Genomic DNA, 24,138 nt, shown 5'->3' with positions numbered 1-24,138 from the left:
GTTAAATATGCCTGTGTATCAATGTGTGTACAACTGATCTGTGTACAGGAAAAAGACCTGGAAGGGCAAATAGTAAGATTTTTGGTTTGGGGTTTTGTTTGTTTGCATTACTGTATTTTCCAATTGCTTTCATAATATAAGAAATTAAGTTATTTCTCATTTTTTTTAAAAAAGATAATAGCCAGGAGACCTAGAGAGTTTGATAACTTGTATAAACTTATATCCAATTAGTAATGGCCTTGAGCCTTGTTCATTTGTGCCTCTGAGGGTTCGATTGATTGGTAGGTTGTTATGATAGGAATGGAAATGCTACCCGATATTCTGGCAACCACAAGGACCAGCAGCTCAGCACCTATTTAGAAATGTCTGGTATCCTACCTGTCACTTTCCATGCAGAGAAGCATTGGCTCTCTGTAGTGGTCCAGTGTTACAGACCACAGGCAAGTATGTTTACTGATAAGGAGATTAAAGACCCAACATACTTTTTTTTTTTCAATAAAAGGGCTTCAAGGGCTCCCCTAGTGGAGCAGTGGTCATTTCTGTGCGAGGGCTTTCTCTAGTTGTGGCAAGCGGGGGCCACTCTTCATCATGATGCGCGGGCCTCTCACTATCGCGGCCTCTCTTGTTGCGGAGCACAGGCTCCAGATGTGCAGGCTCAGTAGTTGTGGTGCGTTGGCTTAGTTGCTCTGCGGCATGTGGGATCTTCCCAGACCAGGGCTCGAACCCGTGTCCTGTGCATTAGCAGGCAGATTCTCAACCACTGCGCCACCAGGGAAGACCCCCAGCATACTTTTGAAGGTAATTTAGCTTTTCTTCTATCAGACTGTGGTCCTTTTATATATTAGTATCTAATAAACTCCCTGGAGTCCAAGCTTTTGCTGTTTTCTTGAGACCAGCCCTGAGGAAACCTGTTGGCATATGCTCATGCCCATCTGGGCAGTGTGAATCCTTTGGCCACAGTTGACATCCTTCATGCTCCATCACTGGCTCCATCACTTCAGTTACTCAGCCCAAGTTTTATTTTTCTGCCTTTATCTATATTAAAATAAAGGTAACTAGAAAATTGTCACTTTGCCTTTTTCTTTCCTTCCCATATCCATGTCAGTATCCTGGATCTTTTATATTACTCTCATTAAACCATTTGCACTCAAGATTTAGAATCAGGTTTATATAAGAAAATAGCAATTAAACTTTTTTTAATGGGAAGAATTTTAATCAAATACTATTTGATTTTAGACTATGTGTTAAATATTTTCATTCAAACATCAGTTTTCTCATTTTCCACAGTTGAAGTAGTACAATTGTTGCTAACTTAACTGTCCACACTTCTCAGTATGCCTCTGGGAAAATCATCCTGGGCCTTCATCTAGGGAGACCCCAGGGTCATCTTAAGTCACTGTCCCTCTCCCCCAATGTCCTGCTGGTTGATATGTGGTGTCCATTCAGCCTCTCAAATTAACCCCTGCCCATTAATTCCTACTGCCACGCATTAGTTTGGGGCCTTACCTGGTCTGGTATTATAAAAGTTGAACCAGCCACATCTTCTTCAACCTTGCCTCTTATCAATGTATCCTTTCCATATCCACCTGAATTCTTAAAGCACAGTAGTATCATATTACCCTATTGCTCAACAACTCCTTCCTGATACAATCTGACAGCATCTCTTGCAAATAATGCAAAACACAAGTCCAAAATGGGATGCTAAAGTTTCTTTGCAAATCATTTGTTCAGAGCTTGGCATACATTTTCCTGTAGAAAGAATAAATGGGAGATAGGTTTACAAGATAGCTGAAACTTTCAGTTAAACCATCCATGATAATTGAAGCTTGCCAGCATAGTTAACAGGGTTCCCATAGAAATAGCTTTTCACCTGGAATGTCAAGATGGGGTCCAAATATGTGTAGAAGCTATTGGAAGAGGTCATTTCCTTTCCTGTCCTCCATTGGATATAGAGATTTAGTAAAGGAGGAAAGAACTAATATTTATTAAGTGCTTATTATTCATCAGCCTCTGTTAGGCATGTTATATAATTTATCGTTTTTGAGATATAATTGACATCTAACATTGTATAAGTTTAAGGTATACAGTGTGTTGATTTGATACATTTATATATTGCAGTATGATTACCACCATAGCATACCATAGCATTAGCTATCACCACTATCACATCATATAATCATCATTTCTTTTTTGTGGTAGAACATTTAAGATCTAGTCTCTTAGCAACTTTTAAATATGTAATAAATACAGTATTGTTGACTATAATCACTATGCTCTGCATTAGATCTCCAAAACTTATTCATCTAACTGCAAGTTTGTATCTTTTGACCAACATCTCCCTAATTCTCCCACCCTTCAGTCCATGGTAACCACCATTTTACTCTGTTTCTATGAGATTGACTTTTTTTTAGAGTGTACAGATAAGTGATATAGTATTTGTCTTTCTCTGTCTGAATTATCTCACTTAACATAACACCCTCAAGGTCTATCCATGTTGTCACAAATGGCAGGATTCCTTCCTTCTCATGGCTGAATAATATGGCATTGTATATATATACCACATCTTCTTTAGCTATTCATCTGCTGATGGACTCTCAAGTTGTTTCCATTTCTTGGCTATTGTAAATAATGCTGCAGCAAATGTGAGAATGCAGATGTCTTTTCAATAACCTGTTTTCATTTCCTTTGGAGATATATATATATATATATATATATATATATATATATACACACACACAGAAGTGGAATTGCTGGATCATATTGCAGTCCTGTTTTTTAATTTTTTGAGGAACCTCCATACTGTTTTCCATAGTGGCCTAACCAATTTACATTCCTTTCAGCAGTGCACAAAAATTCCCTTTTCTCCACATCCTCATCAATACTTTTTATCTCTTGTCTTCTTGATGATAGTCATTCTAACAGGTGTGAGGTGATATCTCATTGTGGTTTTGATTTGCATTTCCTGATGACTAGTGATGTTGAGCATCTTTTCATATACCATTTGGATGTCTTCTTTGGAAAAATATCTGTTCAGTTCTTCTGCTCATTTTTAAATCATATTTTTGTCTTTTTATTATTGAGTTGTTTGAGTTCTTTATATATTTGGATATTAGCCCCTTATCCAGTATATGGTTTGCAAATATTTTCTCCCATTCCGTAGGTTCCCTTTTCATTTTGTTGATTGTTTCTTTTTCTTTGCAAAAGCTTTTTAGTGTAATGTAGTTCCATTTGTCAATTTTTGCTTTTGTTGCTTGTACCTTTGATGTATATCCAAAAAATCATTGCCAAAACCAATGTCAAGGAGCTTTTTCCCTAGGTTTTCTTCTAGAAGTTTAACAGTTTCAGGTCTTATGTTTAACTCTTCAGTCCATTTTGAATCGTTTTTGTGTGTGTTCTAAGATAGGGGTCCAGTTTCATTCTTTTGCATGTGGCTGTCCAGTTTTCCCAACACCATTTATTGAAGAGACTGTCCTTTCTCCACTGTATTATTCTTGGCTCCTTTGTCATAAACTAGTTGGCTATATATGCATGGGTTTAATTCTGGGCTCTCTGTTCCATTTGTCTGTATGTCTAGTTTTATGCCAGTACCATACTGTTTTAGTTACTATAGCTTTGCAGTATACTTTGAGATCAGAATGTGTGATGCCTCTGCCTTTTTCTTTCTCAGAATTGCTTTGGCTATTCAGGGTCTTTTGTGGTTCCATACAAATTTTAGGGTTTGTTTTTTCTATTTCTGTGAAAAATGCTATTAAAATTTAAACAGCATATGATATGATCTCATATATAGAAAATCCTAAAGACTCAACCAAAAACACTTGAAACTAATCAATGAATTCAGTAAAGTTTTGATATATAAAATCAATGTACAGAAATCAGTTGTGATTCTACACACTAACAATGAAATATCTAAAAAATAAATAAAACAATCCCATTTACAATAGTATCAAAGACAGTAAAATACTTAGGAATAAATTTAACCAAGGAGGTGAAAGATCTGTACAATGAAAACAAGATTTTGTTGCAAGAAATTGAAGAAGACACAAATGGAAAGATATTCTGTGTTTGTGGATTAGAAGAATTAATATTGTTAAAATGTCCTTACTACCCAAAGCTATCTGTAGATTCAATTCAATCCCAATATATGTTATCTTAATTCATTTTAACAGCAGCTCTGTGGCGTAGATGATTATTATACTCCTTTAACAGATGCTTAGCAAATTAATAATGTAAATGAGAATACAAGAGGAATGCTTACCTGACATAAGAGAATATTGTTTTTAAGCACTGCTTTTCAGACTTTAGTAATTTATAGGCTGCTTTTAATTGATTTTAAAACTGCAGTCTTTTAGTATTGATGTACATTATTTTTATTTTACTTAAATATGAACAAACATAAAATTAGGTATAAATTCTTTATGCTTGTATTTCTCGTTTAGCTATAAACTGAAACAAGTTTAAAAGTTAAGTAGAAAAAAAAGCCTATAAAACTAATAAAATTCAAATTAACAACATTATTTTTATATGATAGATGATGTTTTGCTGAAACAATTGCAGCTCACACTATGAATATGAAGCTGCCTGCAGCCCCACGGGCTTCTTGGCAGTTTTCATTACCTTTGGCTCTCTTCTTCTGCCACACTTCTTTCTAGGATATTGAAAATCCAAGATTGGTACAGTGTACCAGTGATGTCATTTTGGTCTTTACTTAGTGGGACTGTGTCATTTACATATTAAGTGAGCCTCCTTTTCTCATTATTCCATACAATTAAAGCAGTGTGCTTGACACCAGCTCAGATTAAGAAAACAAATAAATGTATATGTACATTTGTAATAATGTTACAAATCATGTTGCTGTGCTTAGTTAATAAGTGGCCATTGCAATACTCTATCATATGTTTACATTAATTTATTTTATATTGTAAACTTTGCTTTCAGTTCAATATGAGAACTGTTTTGGAGAACTCATAGACCCTTGAAAATACATCCTGGATCCCAGGTTGAAAGATACTCTTAATGTATTTTAAGCCATTATTTATTTATAACCATTATAAAAATAATTCTTATACATTTATTAGAAAAGTCCTCCAGATACCTCAACCAGGAAAGACTGTTATACTATTGATAACTTATTATGGTATCTCTTTGAAAGCAATAAATTCATATTCCTTTAAAGTACTGTATAATTCAGATTTTCAATAATTTAGAAGTACTTTTTCCCTTTAAAAGTCTAAGTTATAAATGTCGTACAGAATGTATTGTTCACTCTGTTCTGTAACTGGGGAAGGTAAATTTTAGTTTGACTGGAAAAATAATGCCTCCTACCAAATGTACAAGTCATGCAAGACAATAAAGCCTCCAGAAATGGTGAAGAGTGGTAACAAAGGACGTTATTACTTCCTCTGATTATGTTGCTGTAAACATTCAAGTGGAATTTCTCTCAAAGTAATTAGCTGTTTCTTATCCTTTTTCCTTCCCAACCTCTTCCTCCTCTCCTTTCCTACTTTCTCTTACCTTTGAATCTTTCACTGCTCTCATTTCCCCTCTTCCTTATTCCCTTCTTTCAAACCAGACATCACCTATCTTTTCACATCTCAATTAGCCTACAGTCCGGCTTTATTCACTTGACAGTTGAGGTCAGTGAAGAAGAACACAGCAAAGCAACTTCTAGCAGCATCTCACCATTCGCTCTCAACCAGCAACTTCATAGGCCCTTCCAAATAAGGGTGGCTCCTGACTCAGGCTGGGCTGGATGGAAGATCATACCTAATTTACCTCAGAATATTCACTCCAACACTCTGAAGCAGAAAAAAAAAACCCCTTTGGGGCAGCCCAGCTAGCTGTTTGCCTCTTAGTTTACTCCTAGCTTGCTCTGCAATGAGTACATGGACCCTGCCACCTCAGAGGTGAGCAGGGGAAGGTATGGTTGTGCTTGCTTCTAACATTTCTTTGTTCAAGATGGAATTCCACTATGGTAAGCAGTGCTGCTGCTGCTGCTGAGGGGACTGCTTTTCAGGTACCACCATGCTTACATCTAAAGCAGCCTCCAGATGCCATGGGTAGCTAAACTCTACCATTTATGTGTACATGCGTTCATCCATTCTGGCTCTGCCGTGTTAGCTATGTGATCTTGGATATATCTCAGTTTCTTCATCAGTAAGGTGGGGCTAATAATAGTATGTACATCATAGGGTTTTGTGAGAATTAACAGTTTTCATGGGTAAAGAGCTTTAAATGGTGCCTGGCATTTAGTAGTAAATGCTAGCTAAAATTATTATTATTCAGGAAGCACTTATTTAGTATCTAGTATATTCCAAGCAATCCAAAAGATATAAAGATCAAAAAGGCACAACCTGCCTTCTAGGGACTTACATAATACAACATGGTCTTATAATAAAGGTATTTAGGGAGTTAGGTAAAGCTTCATCACAGGTAAATTTTGAACTGGGTCTCGAAGGGTAAACAGGGTGTTGCCAAATGGAACAGCATTAGAGAATATACATTCCAAGCAGAGGGAATCGTTTGTGAACATATTAAAACTGTAAAAGACTATGGAGTGCTTGGCTGTTATTAGATAACATTTTAAATTGCTCTCTGATGTATGCCTTCTTAAGTAGGGGTCTGAGGTGGGTTCAGTGAACATTTTGGAACTTACAATCTTACAACTAGCTGTTACCTAGTTTATAATAATGATGATGATGATGATTATTTAACTGGTTCATCAAAGAGTTTGAACTTAGAAGATGAGTTGGGACCTTAGCAGTGCCTCTTTACGGTGGAGCATCTGCTATTTCACAATTCTTATCCTGAGATGACTACCATGTGACAGGAACAATAAATTGTTAGAAAAAATTTGTGGTTAGAACAACTGGAAGTGGATGGGTTTCCTCCTTTCAACAGAGCTTTGGTTAAGTTTTCTAAATTAAGCAGGTTTTACCTTGGTTTCTTCTTTAGACAGAAGAACCTTAAGTCTTAAGATCTTACCTATTCTTGTCATAGCAAAGAGCTGTTTTTTTTTTTTTTTTTTTTTGGTCAGATCTCAAATTAAGAAGGTTCCTTTTACTCATGGAATTTCCATTTGTGCACCAAATTAAAGCTGTGTTTTATCTCCTACAAAGCCTTTTCCTGCAGCTTTGCTTTCACTTCCTCTCCCCACCCTTTTAGTCATATACTGAAGGGTTTGGCAGCTGGTTGAGGTATCGGGTCAGCATTTTTCTCTGTGGAAGGAGGAAAGGTTAGAAACAGTGACATGGGGGTACTTGTCACATTTTCCTTTCCTCTTTTTATTTAAGTGACCTACTTCCTCCATTACAGAAGCCTAATGAGAACCTTGGCTTGTAAATTTTACTTTAGTAGCCAGGAGATGGACTACAGTAATGTGTCGGATGACATATGGGCGATAGTTTCTCATTGAAGAGTATCCTTAAAAGCCCATGTACAACAGCGAGGATTCTTGATTCTGCCTCTTTGGTGATGTGACAGATTTTATGAAGAGAGATAATGGACTCTGGGAGTCACAGGATTGGGGAAGGAGCTGAGCAGTCCATTCCCCATCCTCGCTTATTAACAGATTCTCCTTGGGTGCCTTTAGGAAATGCTCCATATATGGTATTTAATATACCACCTACCCACTCTCACCTTCTTCACTGACTTGAAAATTGCATCTAGCTTGAGGAGTCTATTCAAGATTGAAATCCTGTGTGGATTTGGTTGTTTTGTATCAAGTCTGCTTGAAACTGTTAGACTAGAAGCAAAGTAATTATGTCATTGTCCATATAGCAATAGAGAGAGTAAAAAACAGTAATAGATTCTTAAAAAAGCTGTCATGACTGGAAGTGAAATTAGGCTACTCTTGAATAGCTTCATCTATAGCCCGAAGGGCTTTGGTCTTGAAAACTGTCAAATATGAAATCAGATTTTAGATCATGGAATCCTAGCTAGCTCCTCAGGGCAGCTTCAGCCATTAAACTCTCCCATCGACCATTTCATCTGCAGGATTTGCTTTGAGATTATAAGGAATGTGGAGGCAAATGAGTTTTTTCTTATCAAACATTCCATTTTGATGCTCCATAGCAGACCTCTTTTGGCAAATAAATAGAAGACACCAGGGAAGACTGTCAAAAATCCTTGCTTAAGTGCCTCAGGAGGCACATTTTTTATTTCTCAAGCATAACTTTGGTGGCTAGAGTTTCCTATTTTGGAGGTGTCAGTGTTGAGCTGGCAAAGCTGCTAGTTATTGATTGCCATTGAAGTCATTTTACAAAGGCAGTAAGGCCCAAGGATTGCTCTTTGGACAGAGCTACAACTGGTATGGCTTCTCTTTCTGAGAGCCTGTTATAAGTTAAAATAGTTTTGACAGTATCTTTAAGTGCACATCTTTGTCTCCAAACATAATTAGTATTGAAAAATGAAACCCTCATAGTTAAGGCTTTGTGGCTTAGACAGCAGCCCCATCTGGTGCTTGCTAACGCTTTTGCTTGGTTCATCTCTTGGTTTTATAACAGCATGAATACAGATGTACACAGAACTTAGAATGTCAAATCCAAGGTCTCAGTTTTATTGATGGCTTTCTACTGCACACAACACTGACATAAGCTAATTGTGTTCCCGGTGAATCTTATTTGTCTGTCCTGTTGGTAATGTGATAGCTGCTTATCAATTCAACAGCATCTCTTGACTGAATTAATTTACTTGCCCTCAAAGTGGAGAATTATTTTTACTATTTATCTACCAGTCTTGGAAAAAGAAAATATACTGTACTACTTATAAAGAGAAATTTAGTCCCTCTCTTATCATCAGTGGGTTTTAACTTGGTTAACAAGATTTAGGCCAGGACGCTGTATTCTTTGTCGTCAGTACCACATAGACAGGAATTTTTTTTTTTTTTTTAAAGATTCTTGGTGACTGACAGGAACTTCCTCAAACTGCTAATAGAAGTTACTTCAGAATAACAGGATTATGCATGATTTCATTTTCTTTATGCTTTTCTGAGTTTTCACAGTGAGCGTACATAAGAAAAGAAAAATTATCTTATATAACAACAAAAAAAAGTAATTTAAAAATAAAACATATTGTAGGTAGCTATAGCCTTGAGTTGCTGTTCTCAGTCTTTCTCATTCACTTGTGTGGCCTATTCTGGGCTTCAGTTTCCCTTGTCCATAAAACAGAAGTATTGAACTAGGGGCCTGCTCAGTTTTAACATTCTAAGGTTTGTAATTATCTACTGCTTTTTTTTCTGTCTTTTCAGCCTCTCCCACTCCCCTGTGTCTTTTTCCAGTATTTGTAGTCAACATGATCTAGTTTCTGCCATCTTAAAATAAGGAAATCCTTTCTGGACCCCCTCCTCCGTACTCCCAGCTCTTTCTTTCTTCCACCTCCCACTTAAATTTTTCCAAAAAGTTATCTAAAATTACTCTATCTCTTCCCTCTTCAACTCACTGCAGTCTGCTTTCCATCCCCACCACCGCACCAAAATACTCTGTGCTGAGATCACCAGTGAGCTCACATTGCCAAGTTCAGTGGGCACATTTAAGTCCTCATTCTCTGTTACCTCTCAGCAGCATTTGAAGTCTTCTGCTCCCCCCACCAGCCCCTCCCCGCTACAATGAAATCTCATCCGGCTTCTATATCATCACACTTACGGCTGTTATTTTTGAGTTTTCTTTGGGGATTATCCTCTTCTCCCTTGTTCACCCACCAAGGCTACCTCCCCAGCTCACTCTAATTTCTTTTTGGCCTAGAGATTCCTATACTAGTAGTTCCCAAACAGACAAGAACAGCAGATTTCCCTTCTGTGTTCCAAACTTCTAAATTCAGCTACTTGCTGTATAGTATGCAGGCTAACAAAATACGGACTCACAATCTTCCCTCCAAAAGTTACACATCCTCCAATATTGTCTGTCTCAATAAATGGCCCCACAAATCATTTGAATACATAAACCCAAAATCTCAAGATCCAAAATCCAGTGTTTCATTCATATACCTTTATCTGCCTTCCCTGAAGCTACATCCTAATCCAGATCCTTATCATATCTCATTTTGTCCACAACAGCCCTTTAAACAGTCTCCTGGCCTCCTGTACTGTTCTCCCCGCAGTGCATTCTCTATAGAGCAACCAGAACTGCCTTTTATTTTTTTAAGTCAGATTTATTGAGGTTTGATTTATATACAGTAAAACACCTTTTTTTTAACTGTCCAATTCTATGAGTTTTGACAAATGCATGCAGGCATATAACCACCACACAACATTTGGATTGTTTCCAGTTTTTGCCTGTCAACCTTTGTGTACAGTGTTTAGTGTAAACACAATTTTTCATACCTAGGAATGTGATCGCTGGGTTACATGGAAAGTTTATGTTTAACTTCATAAGAAACTGCCAAACTGTTTTCTAAAGTGGCTGGACCATTAGCATTCCCACCAGCACTATGTGGGAATCTCATTTGCTCCACATCCTCCCTAGCCCCAGTTTTTGGTTTTGTTTTAATTTATTTTAATCATTCTGATAGATGTATGGTGGTACTCATTGTAGTTTTAATTTGTATTTCTGTACGACTAACGATATTCTGGTGTTTATATACAATCCATTTACCTTTGGTGGAATATCTGCTCAAATCTTTTGCCTATTTATTTTTATCGGATTTGTTTTGTTGAATTTTGAAAGTTCTTTGTATATTCTGGATACAAAGTTCTTTGTCAGTTATGTATTTTGCAAAAAATTTCTCATCTGGGGCTTGTCTTTTCATTCTCTTACTATCAGTACCTTTGTCAGAACAAAGGTGTTTTTTTTTTTAATATATCAGTATAGTTTATTTCTTTTATAAGAGGGAAGAAAAATACAGGAGGAAAAAAGTCAATAGCTGTGAATTGAATTCTTTTTTTTTTTAACATCTTTATTGGAGTATAATTGCTTTACAATGCTGTGTTAGTTTCTGCTTTATAACAAAATGAATCAGTTATACATATACAAGAACAAAGGTTTTTAATTTTGATGAAGACCAAGTTATCTGTTTTTTCTTTTATGGATCATGCTTTTGATGTTGTATCTAAGAACTCTCCCTATCCCAGGGTTGCAAAGATTTTCTTCTATGTTTTCTTCCAAAAGTTTTGTAGCTTTACATTTTGTACTTCAATCTGTGATCCCTTTTGAGTTCCTTTTTGTGTATGGGGTGTGATGTATGGATCAAGGTTCATTTTTTTGCCTATGGATATCCAGTTTTTCTAGCACATTTGTTGAAGAGTATCCTTTTCACCTATATCAAAAATCAGTTAACTATATTTGTGAGGCTCTATTTCTGGTCTCTATTCTGTTCTATGTCTATTCTGATCTATATCTGGCGTCAAGCAACCTTTTCCTTTAAAGAACCAAATCATAAACATTTTAGGTTTTGCAGGCCAAAAAGCAAAAACCAAGGTATTATATAGGTACTTGTATAACAGGAAAGAAAATAAATTGCCATGAATTTTTTTGGACAAAATTCAATATATAAAAATTGAGTATAATTTTTTGTAACACAGCTCTACTTAATAAGAAGAATGGAATTCTTTTTTGGGGACAGGGATAATTTGTGCTAAGATCACCAATGATTAATTTTGCTTAATTCGGGTTCAAAGTTAGTGCTTCCTGTCATCAGAATTGATTACAGAGCTTCCCTGGTGGCACAGTGGTTGAGAGTCCACCTGCCGATGCAGGGGACACGGGTTCGTGCCCCAGTGCGGGAGGATCCCACATGCCGCGGAGTGGCTGGGCCCATGAGCCATGGCTGCTGAGCCTGCGCGTCCGGAGCCTGTGCTCCGCAACGGGAGAGGCCACTACAGTGAGAGGCCCACATACCGCAAAAAAAAAAAAAAACTGATTACACATGTTCATCTATTGATGCATATCTGTAATGAAATTTCACATATTTTTATCTTTGAAAATGTCTTTTCGGGACTTCCCGGGTGGCTCAGTGGTTAAGAATCCACCTGAATGCAGGGGACACGGGTTCGATCCCTGGTCCAGGAAGATCCCACATGCCATGGAGCAACTAAGCCAGCGAGCCACAACTACTGAGCCCATGCACCACAGCTAGTGAAGCCCACGTGAATAGAACCCGTGCTCCGCAACAAGAGAAGCCACTGCAATGAGAAGCCCGTGCACCGCAACGAAGAGTAGCCCCCGCTCGCCAAAACTAGAGAAAGCCCGCGCACAGCAGTGAAGACCCAACGCAGCCAAAAATAAAAAAATTAATTTGTGAAAAAAAGAAAATGTCTTTTCACACATGTGATTCATGTAGCAGTGGAAACGCTGCAATTTGTAGAGTGCTGAAAAGTACTGCAAAGTGATGAGAGGGCCACATATTTTGTCATAACTACTCAGCTCTCCGTTGTAGCACAAAAGCCACCAGAGACAATATGCAAACAAATGAGCCTGGCTATGTTCCAATAAAGCTTTATTTATGGGCACTGAAATCTGAGTTTCATATAATTTTCACTTGTCACAAAATATTAAAAAAAATTTTTTTTTCAACCATTTAAAAAACATCTTTAGCTTAGGGACATACAAAAACAGGCAACAGGCTAGATTTGGCATATGGGTTGTAGTTTGCCTATCCCATTTCCCCCATCTATGTTTCTGTCCTTTTGCCAATACCACATTATCAGGATTACTGTAGCTAAAAAGTTTTGAAATCAGGTAATATGAGTCCTCCAACTTTGTTCTTTTTTGAAATTGTTTCTGGCTATTTTAGCTTCTTTGCCTTTCCATGTACGTTTTAGAATCAGCTTGTTGATTTCTACAGAAAATCCTACTCGGATTTTGGTTAGAATTGCATTGAATCTGCAGAGCAGCTTGGGGAGAATTGACATCTTAACAACATGGAGAGAACTTGATATATTTCTCTATTTAGGTCTTTGATATCTTCAGTCTTTTATAGTTTTCCGCATATAGATTTTAGATTTTGCATATGTTTTGTTAGACTTATACCTAAGTATTTCATGATTTTTGGTCAGAGCTGTCTTTTTTAAATGCCGATTATATCATCTTGTTTCCCCTGTTTAAAACCCTTTGGTGGGTTCCTGCTGTTCTTAGGATAAACTCCATAATCTTTAAAAGCTTATAAAAGGCCCCACATGATCTGGACCCTGCTCTCATTTTCAGCCTAATTTTATGCCATTCTTCTCCTTGCTCAAAATGTTTCAGTCTCAGACTAGCAGGAAATGGTTTTATCAACTAAGGGATATAGCTTTTTGAATATCTGAAAGAGTAAATAAATATTTTCAAACAGACACTTGAAAAATATATTTTTACTTTATTGAAAAAAGCCATTCAGTGGTCTCCAGCAAAGAGTGAACTTAGATTTTGGCCAAGTCATTGGGCTCTCTGTGTGGAATTCTTTGATCTTTGTCTGCACTTCATCCACTGAGGCAAAGTGCTCTATGAGTGTTGTTTACAAGGGGCGTAGCTCTGTATATATTAACTAAATAAAATGTTCTTTCCTTCCTTAAAAATGTGCTGAAACTTGGGTAAAGGCTGCGTTTCTGACCAAACCAAGGATCCTGTCACTGTCATTGTACAGGAATGAAGTTAAACTTTTCAGCTATTAAAATAGTTCTTACATGTACATGCCTACTGCCAGCTTTATGATAATATCCAAAGTGGAAATGTAAGACTGTAGTGGTGTTCTGTGGGAAGGTCTATAGCTATGTGCCTAAGAGAGAGACGAGAGAGAGAGAGAGAGAGAGAGAGAGACAGAGAGAGAGAGAGAGAGAGACAGAGACAGAGAGAGAGAGAGCCACGAGACTATTTTTTAAAGATAAGCCTCAAAACCAGCACATTTAATCAACCAGTGTTTATCCAGCTCCTAGACATACAGAGATGAGTATGATATATCCCAGGCTTAAAGAAGCTCAAAAACTAGTGAGAAAACAGATAATTAAAAATGAAAGTGCTTGTTCATGGAGGTATGTCCAAGTGGCTTCGATGGTACCCAGGAGAAATGAGTGGCCCAGCGGCATTTAGAGTATGATAAGACTAGTTGATTTTTAATACATAAGGCTAGAAGGGAGGCAGGGACTATATCATGCAAACCTAAGGGGATTGTATTCCATCCTGTGACTCAGAGGTTCCATTACCTCAATGCACATAGAATTACCTGTAGTAGAAATCAGATTCCTGGACTCTTCCCTTAGAGATTGACTTGGGTGTTTCCCCAGGTGGTTCTTACCTATCTAGCAACCCCTATCTGACCTTTGGGAGCCAATGCGTTAGGTAATATTGAACCACAGAATAGTTAAGCTAGGTAATAAGATGATCATATTAGCATTTTAGGAAGGAAAATCTGATAGTAGTACAAAACAATGGAGTCAACCTGAGAATTCATTAAAATGCAAATTCTGATCCAGTAGGTCTGGAATTGGACCTAAGATACTAAATTTCTTTTTTTTTTCTTTTTTTCAAATTTTTATTGCAGTATAGTTGATTTACAATGTTGTGTTAGTTTCAAGTGTACAGCAAAGTGATTCAGTTATACATATATTCATTCTTTTTCAGATTCTTTAAGGATCTTGAGGATAAACTGCAAGTCTAAGATAATACATTTCTAACAAGCTTCAAGATGAGGCTGATACTGCTTGTCTGAGGACCATAATTTGAGTAGCAAGGGTAGAGAGGTTGGATTGGAAAGGGGTGAGACTATAGGCATGGAGATCAGTTAGCAACCTACTGCAGGAATCTAGGCAAAAGATGGTGGGCATCTGAACTACTGGCAGTGTCTGGTAATGGAAAGGAGTTCCAGTGAAATGTAATAGATAAAATTGGCAAGACTAGGGACTTCCCTGGTGGTCCAGTGGGTAAGACACTGTGCTCCCAATGCATGGGGCCCAGGTTTGATCCCTGGTCAGGGAACTAGATGCCGCAACTAAGAAGTCTGCACGCCACAACTAAAAAAAGAGCCCACATGCCGCAACGAAGACCTAGCGCAGCCAAAATAAATAAATATATATATATATATTTTTTTATGGCAGGCGGACTCTCAACCACTGCGCCACCAGAGAAGCCCTAAATAAATATTTTTACAAAATATTAAAAAATTGGCAAGATTAATTTACAAAAGGATTTAGGATGTGGCGTTAGAAGTGAGGGGAGGGGTGTCAAGAATGGTCTGAAGGTTGAAGCTTAGCTATGTAGGTGGATGATAGTGACAGTAACTGAACTAGGATAAAGACAGAGGAAGAAGGTGGCCTCGAGGGTAGAGGAGGGCTGGTTAGAGTACAAAAGTTCCTTAGAGTTGAGAAAAGAGGTGGACAGAAGATTAGTCCTGAATGCATTGTGTTTGAGGAGTCTATGAGATATCCAAATATAAAGGGTGGGCAGAAGAAGAGGAACCCACAATGGACCAAGAAGCTTCAGGTTGGAGGATAACAGAAAGAACGGTTTCAAAGACATTTCTGGGAGGGGAAGCTCACAGTATCATTGTCACAGAGACATCAAATGAAATGTTATACTTGGTTCAATGAGAGTGCATAAAATTATGGTTAAAAAACTAACATTCCAAGACTGCTCATTAGCCAAAGAGAGTTCATAAAGTGCCCAAATTAGTTTATCTCTCAATCTTTTATTTTAAGGAAAAGTTGGAGCCAGTATTTTCAAATTATTCAGCATGATAAGCCTCACAGTACCTTTTCCATTCAGATTTTCTTCTTCTCTCCCCCTTCCCCCAACAGATTGATCACACTTACAAGAGCTGCTATGAAACATAGGGGAGGTGAAAACTAACAGATGAAAGTTTTGCCATGCACTGAAAGGAAAGCATTGTCTGTGAAGTTCTATTTTTAAAAATGTCTGCTTGTAATACCTTTACTGAACACGTTTGGAAACCTGGTGAATGCAAGAACTGCTTTAAACCTAAAAGCTTACATCAGCTCCCCCCAGACCCTGAGAAGGCACCCATCACCCATGGCAATAAAACTAATGCCAATCAGAGTAACAACCACCGAATCAGGAACACCGGAAATTTCCGGCCTCCTGTGGCTAAAAAACCCACTATAGCTGTGAAGCCCACTATGATGGTGGCAGATGGGCAAAGTATGTGTGGTGAGCTTAGTATCCAAGAACACTGTGAGAACAAACCTGTCATCATAGGCTGGAACCGAAACAGGATGGCCTTGAATCAGAAACCACTTAATAATAATAATGAAGATGACATTGAAGGATTTAGCCATGTTCCTAAGCCTTATGGGAATAATGATAGTGCAAAGAAGATATCAAATAACAATAGTGGACTAACTGAGGTGTTAAAGGAGATAGCAGGCTTGGATACCACCCCTCAAATAAAAGGAAATGAAACAAACTCCAGAGAAACATTCTTAGGAAGAATAAATGATTGCTATAAACGATCACTGGAAAGAAAGCTTCCACCAAGTTGCATGATGGGCGGAATAAAGGATACTCAGGGCAAGCATGTTATTCTGAGTGGGAGCACAGAAGTGATCAGTAATGAAGGGGGTCGATTCTGTTACCCAGAGTTTTCTAGTGGCGAAGAGAGTGAGGAAGATGTGCTTTTGAGTAACATGGAGGAGGAGCACGAGAGCTGGGATGAGAGTGATGAAGAACTGCTGGCCATGGAGATTCGCATGAGAGGGCAACCTCGCTTTGCCAACTTTAGGGCAAACACTTTGTCTCCTGTTCGATTCTTTGTGGACAAAAAATGGAATACTGTCCCCCTGCGAAATAAATCTCTGCAAAGAATCTGTGCTGTAGACTATGATGACAGTTATGATGAAATCCTGAATGGTTATGAAGAGAATTCTGTGGTCTCCTATGGACCAGGAAGCATTCAGAGCATAGTGTCATCTGACTCCACATCCCCAGATTCCTCTTTAACAGAAGAATCACGTTCTGAGACAGCCAGTAGCTTATCCCAGAAGATTTGTAATGTGGGAATAGCTCCTGGTAACCCGGGAGATTCTAAGGACATGAAGGAAAGTGAGCCCAATTATGAAAGCCTCTCTGGTAATAATCAGGAGAAGGACTCAGCACAAGCATCCAAAAGCTCAGTAAAAGTTCCAGAGACGCACAAAGCAGTCCTTGCTCTCCGATTGGAAGAGAAGGATGGCAAGATTGCCGTACAAACTGAGAAGCAAGAAAGTAAAGCCCCTACTGATATTACTGGGCAAGCAGTAACAATAAACCTCGTTCCTGTAGAAGAGCAAGCAAAGCCCTACCGAGTTGTGAATCTGGAACAGCCTTTGTGCAAGCCATATACTGTCGTGGATGTGTCAGCAGCCATGGCCAGTGAGCACCTCGAGGGCCCTATTAACAGTCCCAAGACGAAAAGCTCATCTTCTACTCCAAACTCTCCAGTGACATCACCCACACTGACATCAGGACAAATAAGTGCCCATTTCCAAAAATCCAGTGCAATCCGCTACCAGGAAGTATGGACTTCCAGTACCAGTCCACGACAAAAGATACCTAAGGTGGAATTAATTAGCGGTGGGACTGGACCAAATGTCCCTCCAAGGAAAAACTGTCACAAATCAGCACCTACTTCACCCACAGCTACAAACATTTCCTCCAAAACCATCCCTGTTAAGTCACCTAATTTGTCTGAAATAAAATTTAATAGTTACAACAATGCCGGTATGCCGCCTTTTCCAATTATCATTCACGATGAGCCAACTTATGCTCGGAGTTCCAAAAATGCTATCAAAGTTCCCATTGTAATCAATCCAAATGCATATGACAATCTAGCCATTTACAAAAGTTTTCTCGGAACAAGTGGAGAACTTTCAGTGAAGGAAAAAACCACAAGTGTAATAAGCCATACTTATGAAGAAATAGAAACTGAAAGCAAAGTGTCTGATAACACCACTAGCAAAGCCACTGAATGTCCCCAAGCTAAAGGGTTTTTAAACAGCACAGAGCGTAAAAGGGGTTCAGTGGCTCAGAAGGTTCAGGAGTTTAACAGCTGTCTTAACAGAGGTCAGTCCTCACCACAGAGGAGCTACAGTTCCAGCCACAGCTCCCCAACAAAGCTCCAGAGAACCACTCAAGAGCCTGTGGCCAAAACAGAAAGCACTCAGGAGTCTCCGATAGTGAGCAGCAGCAGCGCCAGGGAGAAGGCAAGCACCGTGCTTTCTCAGATCGTGGCTTCTATCCAGCCCCCACAGTCTCCTCCAGAAATGCCCCAGTCTGGCCCTAAAGCTTGCAGTGTGGAAGAGCTTTATGCCATTCCTCCCGATGCCAGTGCTGCTAAGAGTACACCTAAGAGTACACCAGTCCGGCCCAAGTCTCTCTTCACATCCCAGCCCAGTGGTGAGGCTGAAGCACCTCAGACCACAGAAAGTCCTACCACCAAAGTACAGAAAGATCCACTCACAAAGCCAGTCACCACCCCTCCCTCCAAATTAGCGACTAACCCCCAAGGTGAGCCGCCACCCCCCTTTCCCCCACCACGCTCGACTTCCTCCCCTTACCATGCAAGTAACCTTTTGCAGAGGCATTTCACCAACTGGACCAAGCCAACTAGCCCTACCAGGTCAACGGAAGCTGAATCAGTTTTGCACTCTGAAGGCAGCAGGCGGGCCGCTGATGCAAAACCTAAACGCTGGATATCATTTAAAAGTTTCTTCCGCCGTCGGAAAACAGATGAAGAGGACGACAAAGAGAAAGACCGAGAGAAAGGGAAACTGGTGGGCCTGGACGGCACAGTCATCCACATGCTGCCCCCTCCTCCAGTTCAGCGCCATCACTGGTTCACAGAGGCAAAAGGAGAGTCCAGCGAGAAGCCAGCCATCGTCTTCATGTACAGGTGTGACCCTGCCCAAGGCCAGCTCAGTGTGGATCAGGGCAAAGCCAGGGCAGAGCAGTCAGCAGTCACAGAGAAGGGTAGAGCAGAGGATGGGTTACTACAGGACTCAGAGAAGAAGAAGAGGAGTCATTCTTCTCCATCACAGATTCCTAAGAAAATTCTCAGGTATGTAAAATATACTGGCAGAATGTGGGAATTTTTTAAAACACATTTTCAGTTGCTAAGTTTTTTGCATCTTTAAGATTGTTGGAGAGCCATTTTTGTTTGTAAGTAGCACTCAGCGACCATCATCTATCTTTTCAACTGCATTTCAAGATTAGAATATTATTAAAGTGATCTTATTGCACTGAACAAGGTTTATGGCCCTGGATCTTTAGCTAAAGTAGCCTGCTGCATTCTGATAAATGCAGAGGGGCTTTAAAAGAAAAGCAAATCCATAATACTTTAAGAGCAATAAATAATTTGTTGCTTTGAACTGCTATGATAGTGTGAGGAAGAAACAGGATCAAATGAATAAATGGTGATACTATTCTTTCCTTCACTATAAATGAAATCAAACTCTTAACCTTTTTTTTTTTTTTTTTTTGGCTTTCACCAAGGTGTTATCTCTATCTCCATTATTTTTTTTAAGGGAATATTTGTTTTTTTTTAATTTCTGTCTCTTTCTGTCCTTATTTCATGTGTTGTGGAAAGGTGGGGGAAAGGGCAAGCAGTTTATAGTTTTTTAACATGTAGGTGAAATAAGAGAAGTTGGTTACTGAGATTGTGACCCAGTGATATAATTCTCAATCCAACTAGGCAAATTGTACACCCACACCAGTTCTCTAAGCATCAGTTTTCTTTAATACTTGAATAACTGTTTATTGATCACCTAGCCTGTATAAGGCACATCCCAAATATTTATCTCAAATCCTTGTAACAGCCCTACAAACTGAAAATTAGAGAAATTAGAATTGGCCAGATTCATACAGTTAGTAATTGTCAGAGGGAGAATTCAAACCTTGATCTGTCTCACTGTAAAACTGGTATTCTTCCTATAATGTTGCATTGTTAACGAACATAAAATCAAACAAAATTTTTATATTTTCACTTGTAATCATTCACATAAACATTTATGTTTAGGAAGCCTAAGTTTTTTCTTTCTCATTTGTATTTTAATCAAAATTAATGTACTGCCAATAAAAACAAGGAACTGTTATCCAAGTTTGTATTAACAAATGGGATGATTTCCTTATATCACCTGTCCTTTCTGTTCTTAGCAAAGATATGTCCTGAGTAGTCCATTCATCTGATTCTGAGTCTTCCTCCCTCTTGAGTTACAGTGAGCCTTCTCTACCAGGCCTGGCTTCCTCCCAGCAAAGACAGAAAACTCTGATTCAGAGCAGATTCTCTCACCAGCTTTTCTTTAGAAAAATGTAAATAAAAATGAACACTTAATGCCTTCACTTTTTCTAGCAAAATGCCAGGAAGTTTTATATATATTCTTTACTAAAATAAGCTTTTTACATACCCCCAACTAGTCAAAATGCTAACAAGTCCCTATTTTCCTTAAATCCATGTAATAACAAAGCAAGTAGAATAGTGGAATATATTTCTGGGTAGAATAGGCTTGTCATTGGTACTTGAAAGTAGTAGTAATAAAACACATGTATCGCAGGTTGCTGTTTTATATAGAAAATAAGCAATTTAAACAGCACATGGTTGGAGTCACCTATGACGGAATGGCAGATAGTTCTTGCAGATCAACAAATGGCTTTACTCCTCATTAAGTATGGCTGTGATATGTTTATCCACATCCTGGAAGGCAGAGTCAAGGAATAATTTGGCTTCTCTTCCGTGGAATGAGATTTCTCTACTTTGGCTGCGTGCCACTGTATATAGGCTTGAGGATAGCCTGGGTCCTTGGTATGGCAGACCTCTTACTATACAGCTTATATTTTCACAGATTTGCTTGTATATGGGCCAATCGTATCTTCCAAAATTTATTAGTTCTTTATATGTAACATCCATTTATCCAAATGATGCAGCACATTTGCCCCATTGGTTGTCAAATTTAACCATGCATCACAATAAATGGAGGGCTATTAAAACACAAATTGCTGGGCCCCGCCCCCAGAGTTTTTGATTCAGTTGGTCTGAGTTGGGTCCTTTCTAACAAGTTCCCAGGAGATGATGCTGTTGCTAATCCTGGCGCCACACTTTGAGAACCACTGGTCTTCCCACCATTCTTAAGATAATGTACTGTAGTCTAAGTAAAGCAAATTTGAGGTATTAAGCTTTTTGTAGAGGCACACTGGAATTTTCACATTTCATAAGGTCCCAGACTAAGTAGAAAAAGAGGTATTAGCATCAAATAGGTTTTTTTTTTTAACTTTTTAAAACTTGAATACTCATGTTGAAAAATATACATTTGCTTTTCCAACAGTTACTTCATGTACTTGGATACACCATTAGTATTTACTTGAAGCATCTTTGAGAGGGAAAAACATTACTGTCAAATGTCAACATTTATGTTTCCAGCTTGATGGCAGTGTAACCATTAAATTACCATCCCACGGCTGGGAACACATTGCTGGAAGAAATGAAAATGCCAGTTTTTCTATAAGTAAATGAAGATTCCAAATCTAAACGGTATATAAGGAATGAAAAATACTCTACTAAAGGCCAAACTCTAGGCTCTGAAAGATGAGGGACTTTGTAGAGTCTTGCATTATGAGATGAGATTGTTACGAAGTTCATTTATTTGCCTGTTCAGGCGACATAAATTGAATATCTTAACTGTGCTGTATATGTGCCATAGGGATAAATAGGGGGAAAGATTACCACACTGCCGAAATAGTGGGCTTGGGTTTGACTTCAGCTTCAGCTATCTATCTGGTCCTTCAGTGTACAGTGGCTGTAATGATACCTATCACATAGAATTGATTGAGGATATAATAAGAAAATATGTAAAAGACTTAGCACAGGGTCTGGCACATAGTGGGTGCTTGAAAATGATACTAACCCCTCTGCCCTCAATGTGATAAATGCTAAAACAACGTATGTTCAGAGTGGCACAGAAGCGCAAAAATCAGAAGGATTAAATCAGCTTAAAAGACATGAAATCAGGGCTTCCCTGGTGGCGCAGTGGTTGAGAGTCCACCTGCCAATGCAGGGGACACGGGTTCGTGCCCCGCTCCGGGAAGATCCCACATGCCACGGAGTGGCTGGGCCCGTGAGCCATGGTCACTGAGCCTGCGTGTCCGGAACCTGTGCTCCGCAACGGGAGAGGCCACAACAGTGAGGGGCCCGCGTACCGCTAAAAAAAAGGACATGAAATCAGCTTCTCAGAGATGAAATACAAACCAGATCTTAAAAGACAAATAAGATTTTGCCAGCAGGCTGAGGAAGACACTGTAGGCGAAAGGAACAATATATGCAGTCATAGATGATGATGACAAACAGAAGCAGGACCGGTGACTGGAAAAGGATGATGAATAGACCAGTGGTTCTTCAAATGTGGTCCATGCAAGGTCAAATAGTGACCATGTAAAAGTCACCATTTTCATAATAATACTAAGACATTATTTGTCTTTTTCACTGTGTTGACATTTGCACTGATGATGCAAAAACAATAATGGGTAAAACTACTTATACCTGCACAAATCAAAACCATGGCACCATATGGTACTAGTAGCTTTAAAAAACAAACACCATTTTCACTTAAGAATGTCCTTGATAAAGTACTAAATTTTATTAAATCTCAACCCTTGAATATATGTCTGTTTAAAAATTCTGTGTGATAAAATGAGAAGTACACAGGGAGTACTTACGCTGCATACCAAAGTATGGCTGTCTCAAGGAAAAACTCTTGTAAAATAGTTTGAGTTTCAAAATTTGAATTACAAAGCTGAACCAGCACCTTTTTCATGGACCATCTTGAAAGAACAAGGGGCAGACCAGCTGTGGTTATACAGACCTGGGTGTTTGGCAGATATTTTCTTAATGAACATAGTGGGCCTATTACTTCAAGGAAAACAACTGACAGTATTTGTTGTCAATAATAAAATTCACACTTTCAAGCAAAATAAGAACTTTTGCAAACTTGTATCTGCTACCGTGACAGCTTCCTAATACTTAAACATTTTTTCTGATGAGATTGGTGGTGGCATTAGCAAAAAAGATTGTTAAAATTATATAATGAAATGTGTCAACATTTGGAAGATCCACATAACTCAGTGAACCGGTTATTTCCAAATGACCCAATGCAGGATGTTACAGAATTATGCATGAGTAAAAGATCCATTGAAACTGCAAGTTAGACCAAGGGATTTAATGTAACTGAGTACAAAAAGTTCATTGGTATGGTTTTAGATTCCATATTGCAAGTAACTTTTAAGAAACTACCACTTGCCAAGTTCTGATATAGTACCAAAGAAGAATATCCACGATTATCTAGAAGACTATAAATACTACCTTTCCCACCTACATATGTGGATGAGACCAGATCTGTTTCATATACTTTAACCAAAGCAACATATCACAGCAGATCAAATGCAGTGGCACATATGAGCATTCAGCTGTCTTCTATTAAGCCAGATATTAAATCGATTTGAAAAAAATATTATTTTGGTTAATATTTAAAGTGTTTACTATTTTTTAATGAATTAATTAATTTTCAGTTTTAATTTCTAATGTAATAAATGTCAATAGATATAATCCACATAAGCAAGAGCCCTTACAGTTCTCAATAATTTTTAAGAGAAAAAGTTTGAGAACTGCTGAGAAAGACTGAAGAGCCTTGCATGCTACATTGAAATGTTTGGCCCTTTATGTTATAGATTTTGTAGCAGAAACAGTTTTTAAGGATGAAAGTAGTGTGATTTTCTTTTTTAAATAAAATCTCTACTGGCAGAAGTATTAAAAATGAACTGGAAGGGCAAAATATTAGTGACAGGGATACCAGTCAAATTTTGGCTCAACAATGTATCCATAGACATCATTTCCATCCGGCTAGTCTGGATCAAGAGAAATTAATTTAGTGGTTAGTCTGGTCTGTGACCAGGTGGGAATTTCTCCATTATCGTTTTTAAAAGCACTAGTTTACCTACCATCTCTACAACTCTTTGGTGTCCATAGCATGGGGAATAATATTGCATAGTGAGAAAAATGCAAGCACTGGAGTCAGACAGACAAAAATTTGAATTCTAATTATACCACTGGTAGTTGTGTGACTTTTGACTTAACCTCTCTGAGCTGAAGTTTCCCAACGTGTACCACAGTGATGATAATACCTACCTTATAGAGATATTATGAGGACTAAATAGATATCTGTAAAGCATCTAGCAGAGTACCTAGCAATAACAGTTGACT

General features: G+C 38.4%; 1 protein-coding gene across 1 annotated transcript in view; it reads left to right on the top strand.

Moving 5' to 3' along the window:
• Window positions 1-24,138, top strand: part of PEAK1 (pseudopodium enriched atypical kinase 1) — a 290,387-nt gene that overhangs the window by 211,436 nt on the left and 54,813 nt on the right. Inside the window, exon 7 of the mRNA XM_024761788.1 lies at window positions 15,698-18,951. Coding sequence (XP_024617556.1) covers window positions 15,812-18,951 — 3,140 coding nt within the window. The 5' untranslated portion in view covers window positions 15,698-15,811. The remainder of the gene's footprint in view (window positions 1-15,697; window positions 18,952-24,138) is intronic.

This window comes from Neophocaena asiaeorientalis, unplaced genomic scaffold, assembly GCF_003031525.2.
Source record: "Neophocaena asiaeorientalis asiaeorientalis breed wild unplaced genomic scaffold, Neophocaena_asiaeorientalis_V1.1 scaffold54, whole genome shotgun sequence".
Classification (NCBI taxonomy): domain Eukaryota; kingdom Metazoa; phylum Chordata; class Mammalia; order Artiodactyla; family Phocoenidae; genus Neophocaena; species Neophocaena asiaeorientalis.
This window is presented reverse-complemented; position numbering and strand designations above follow the sequence as displayed.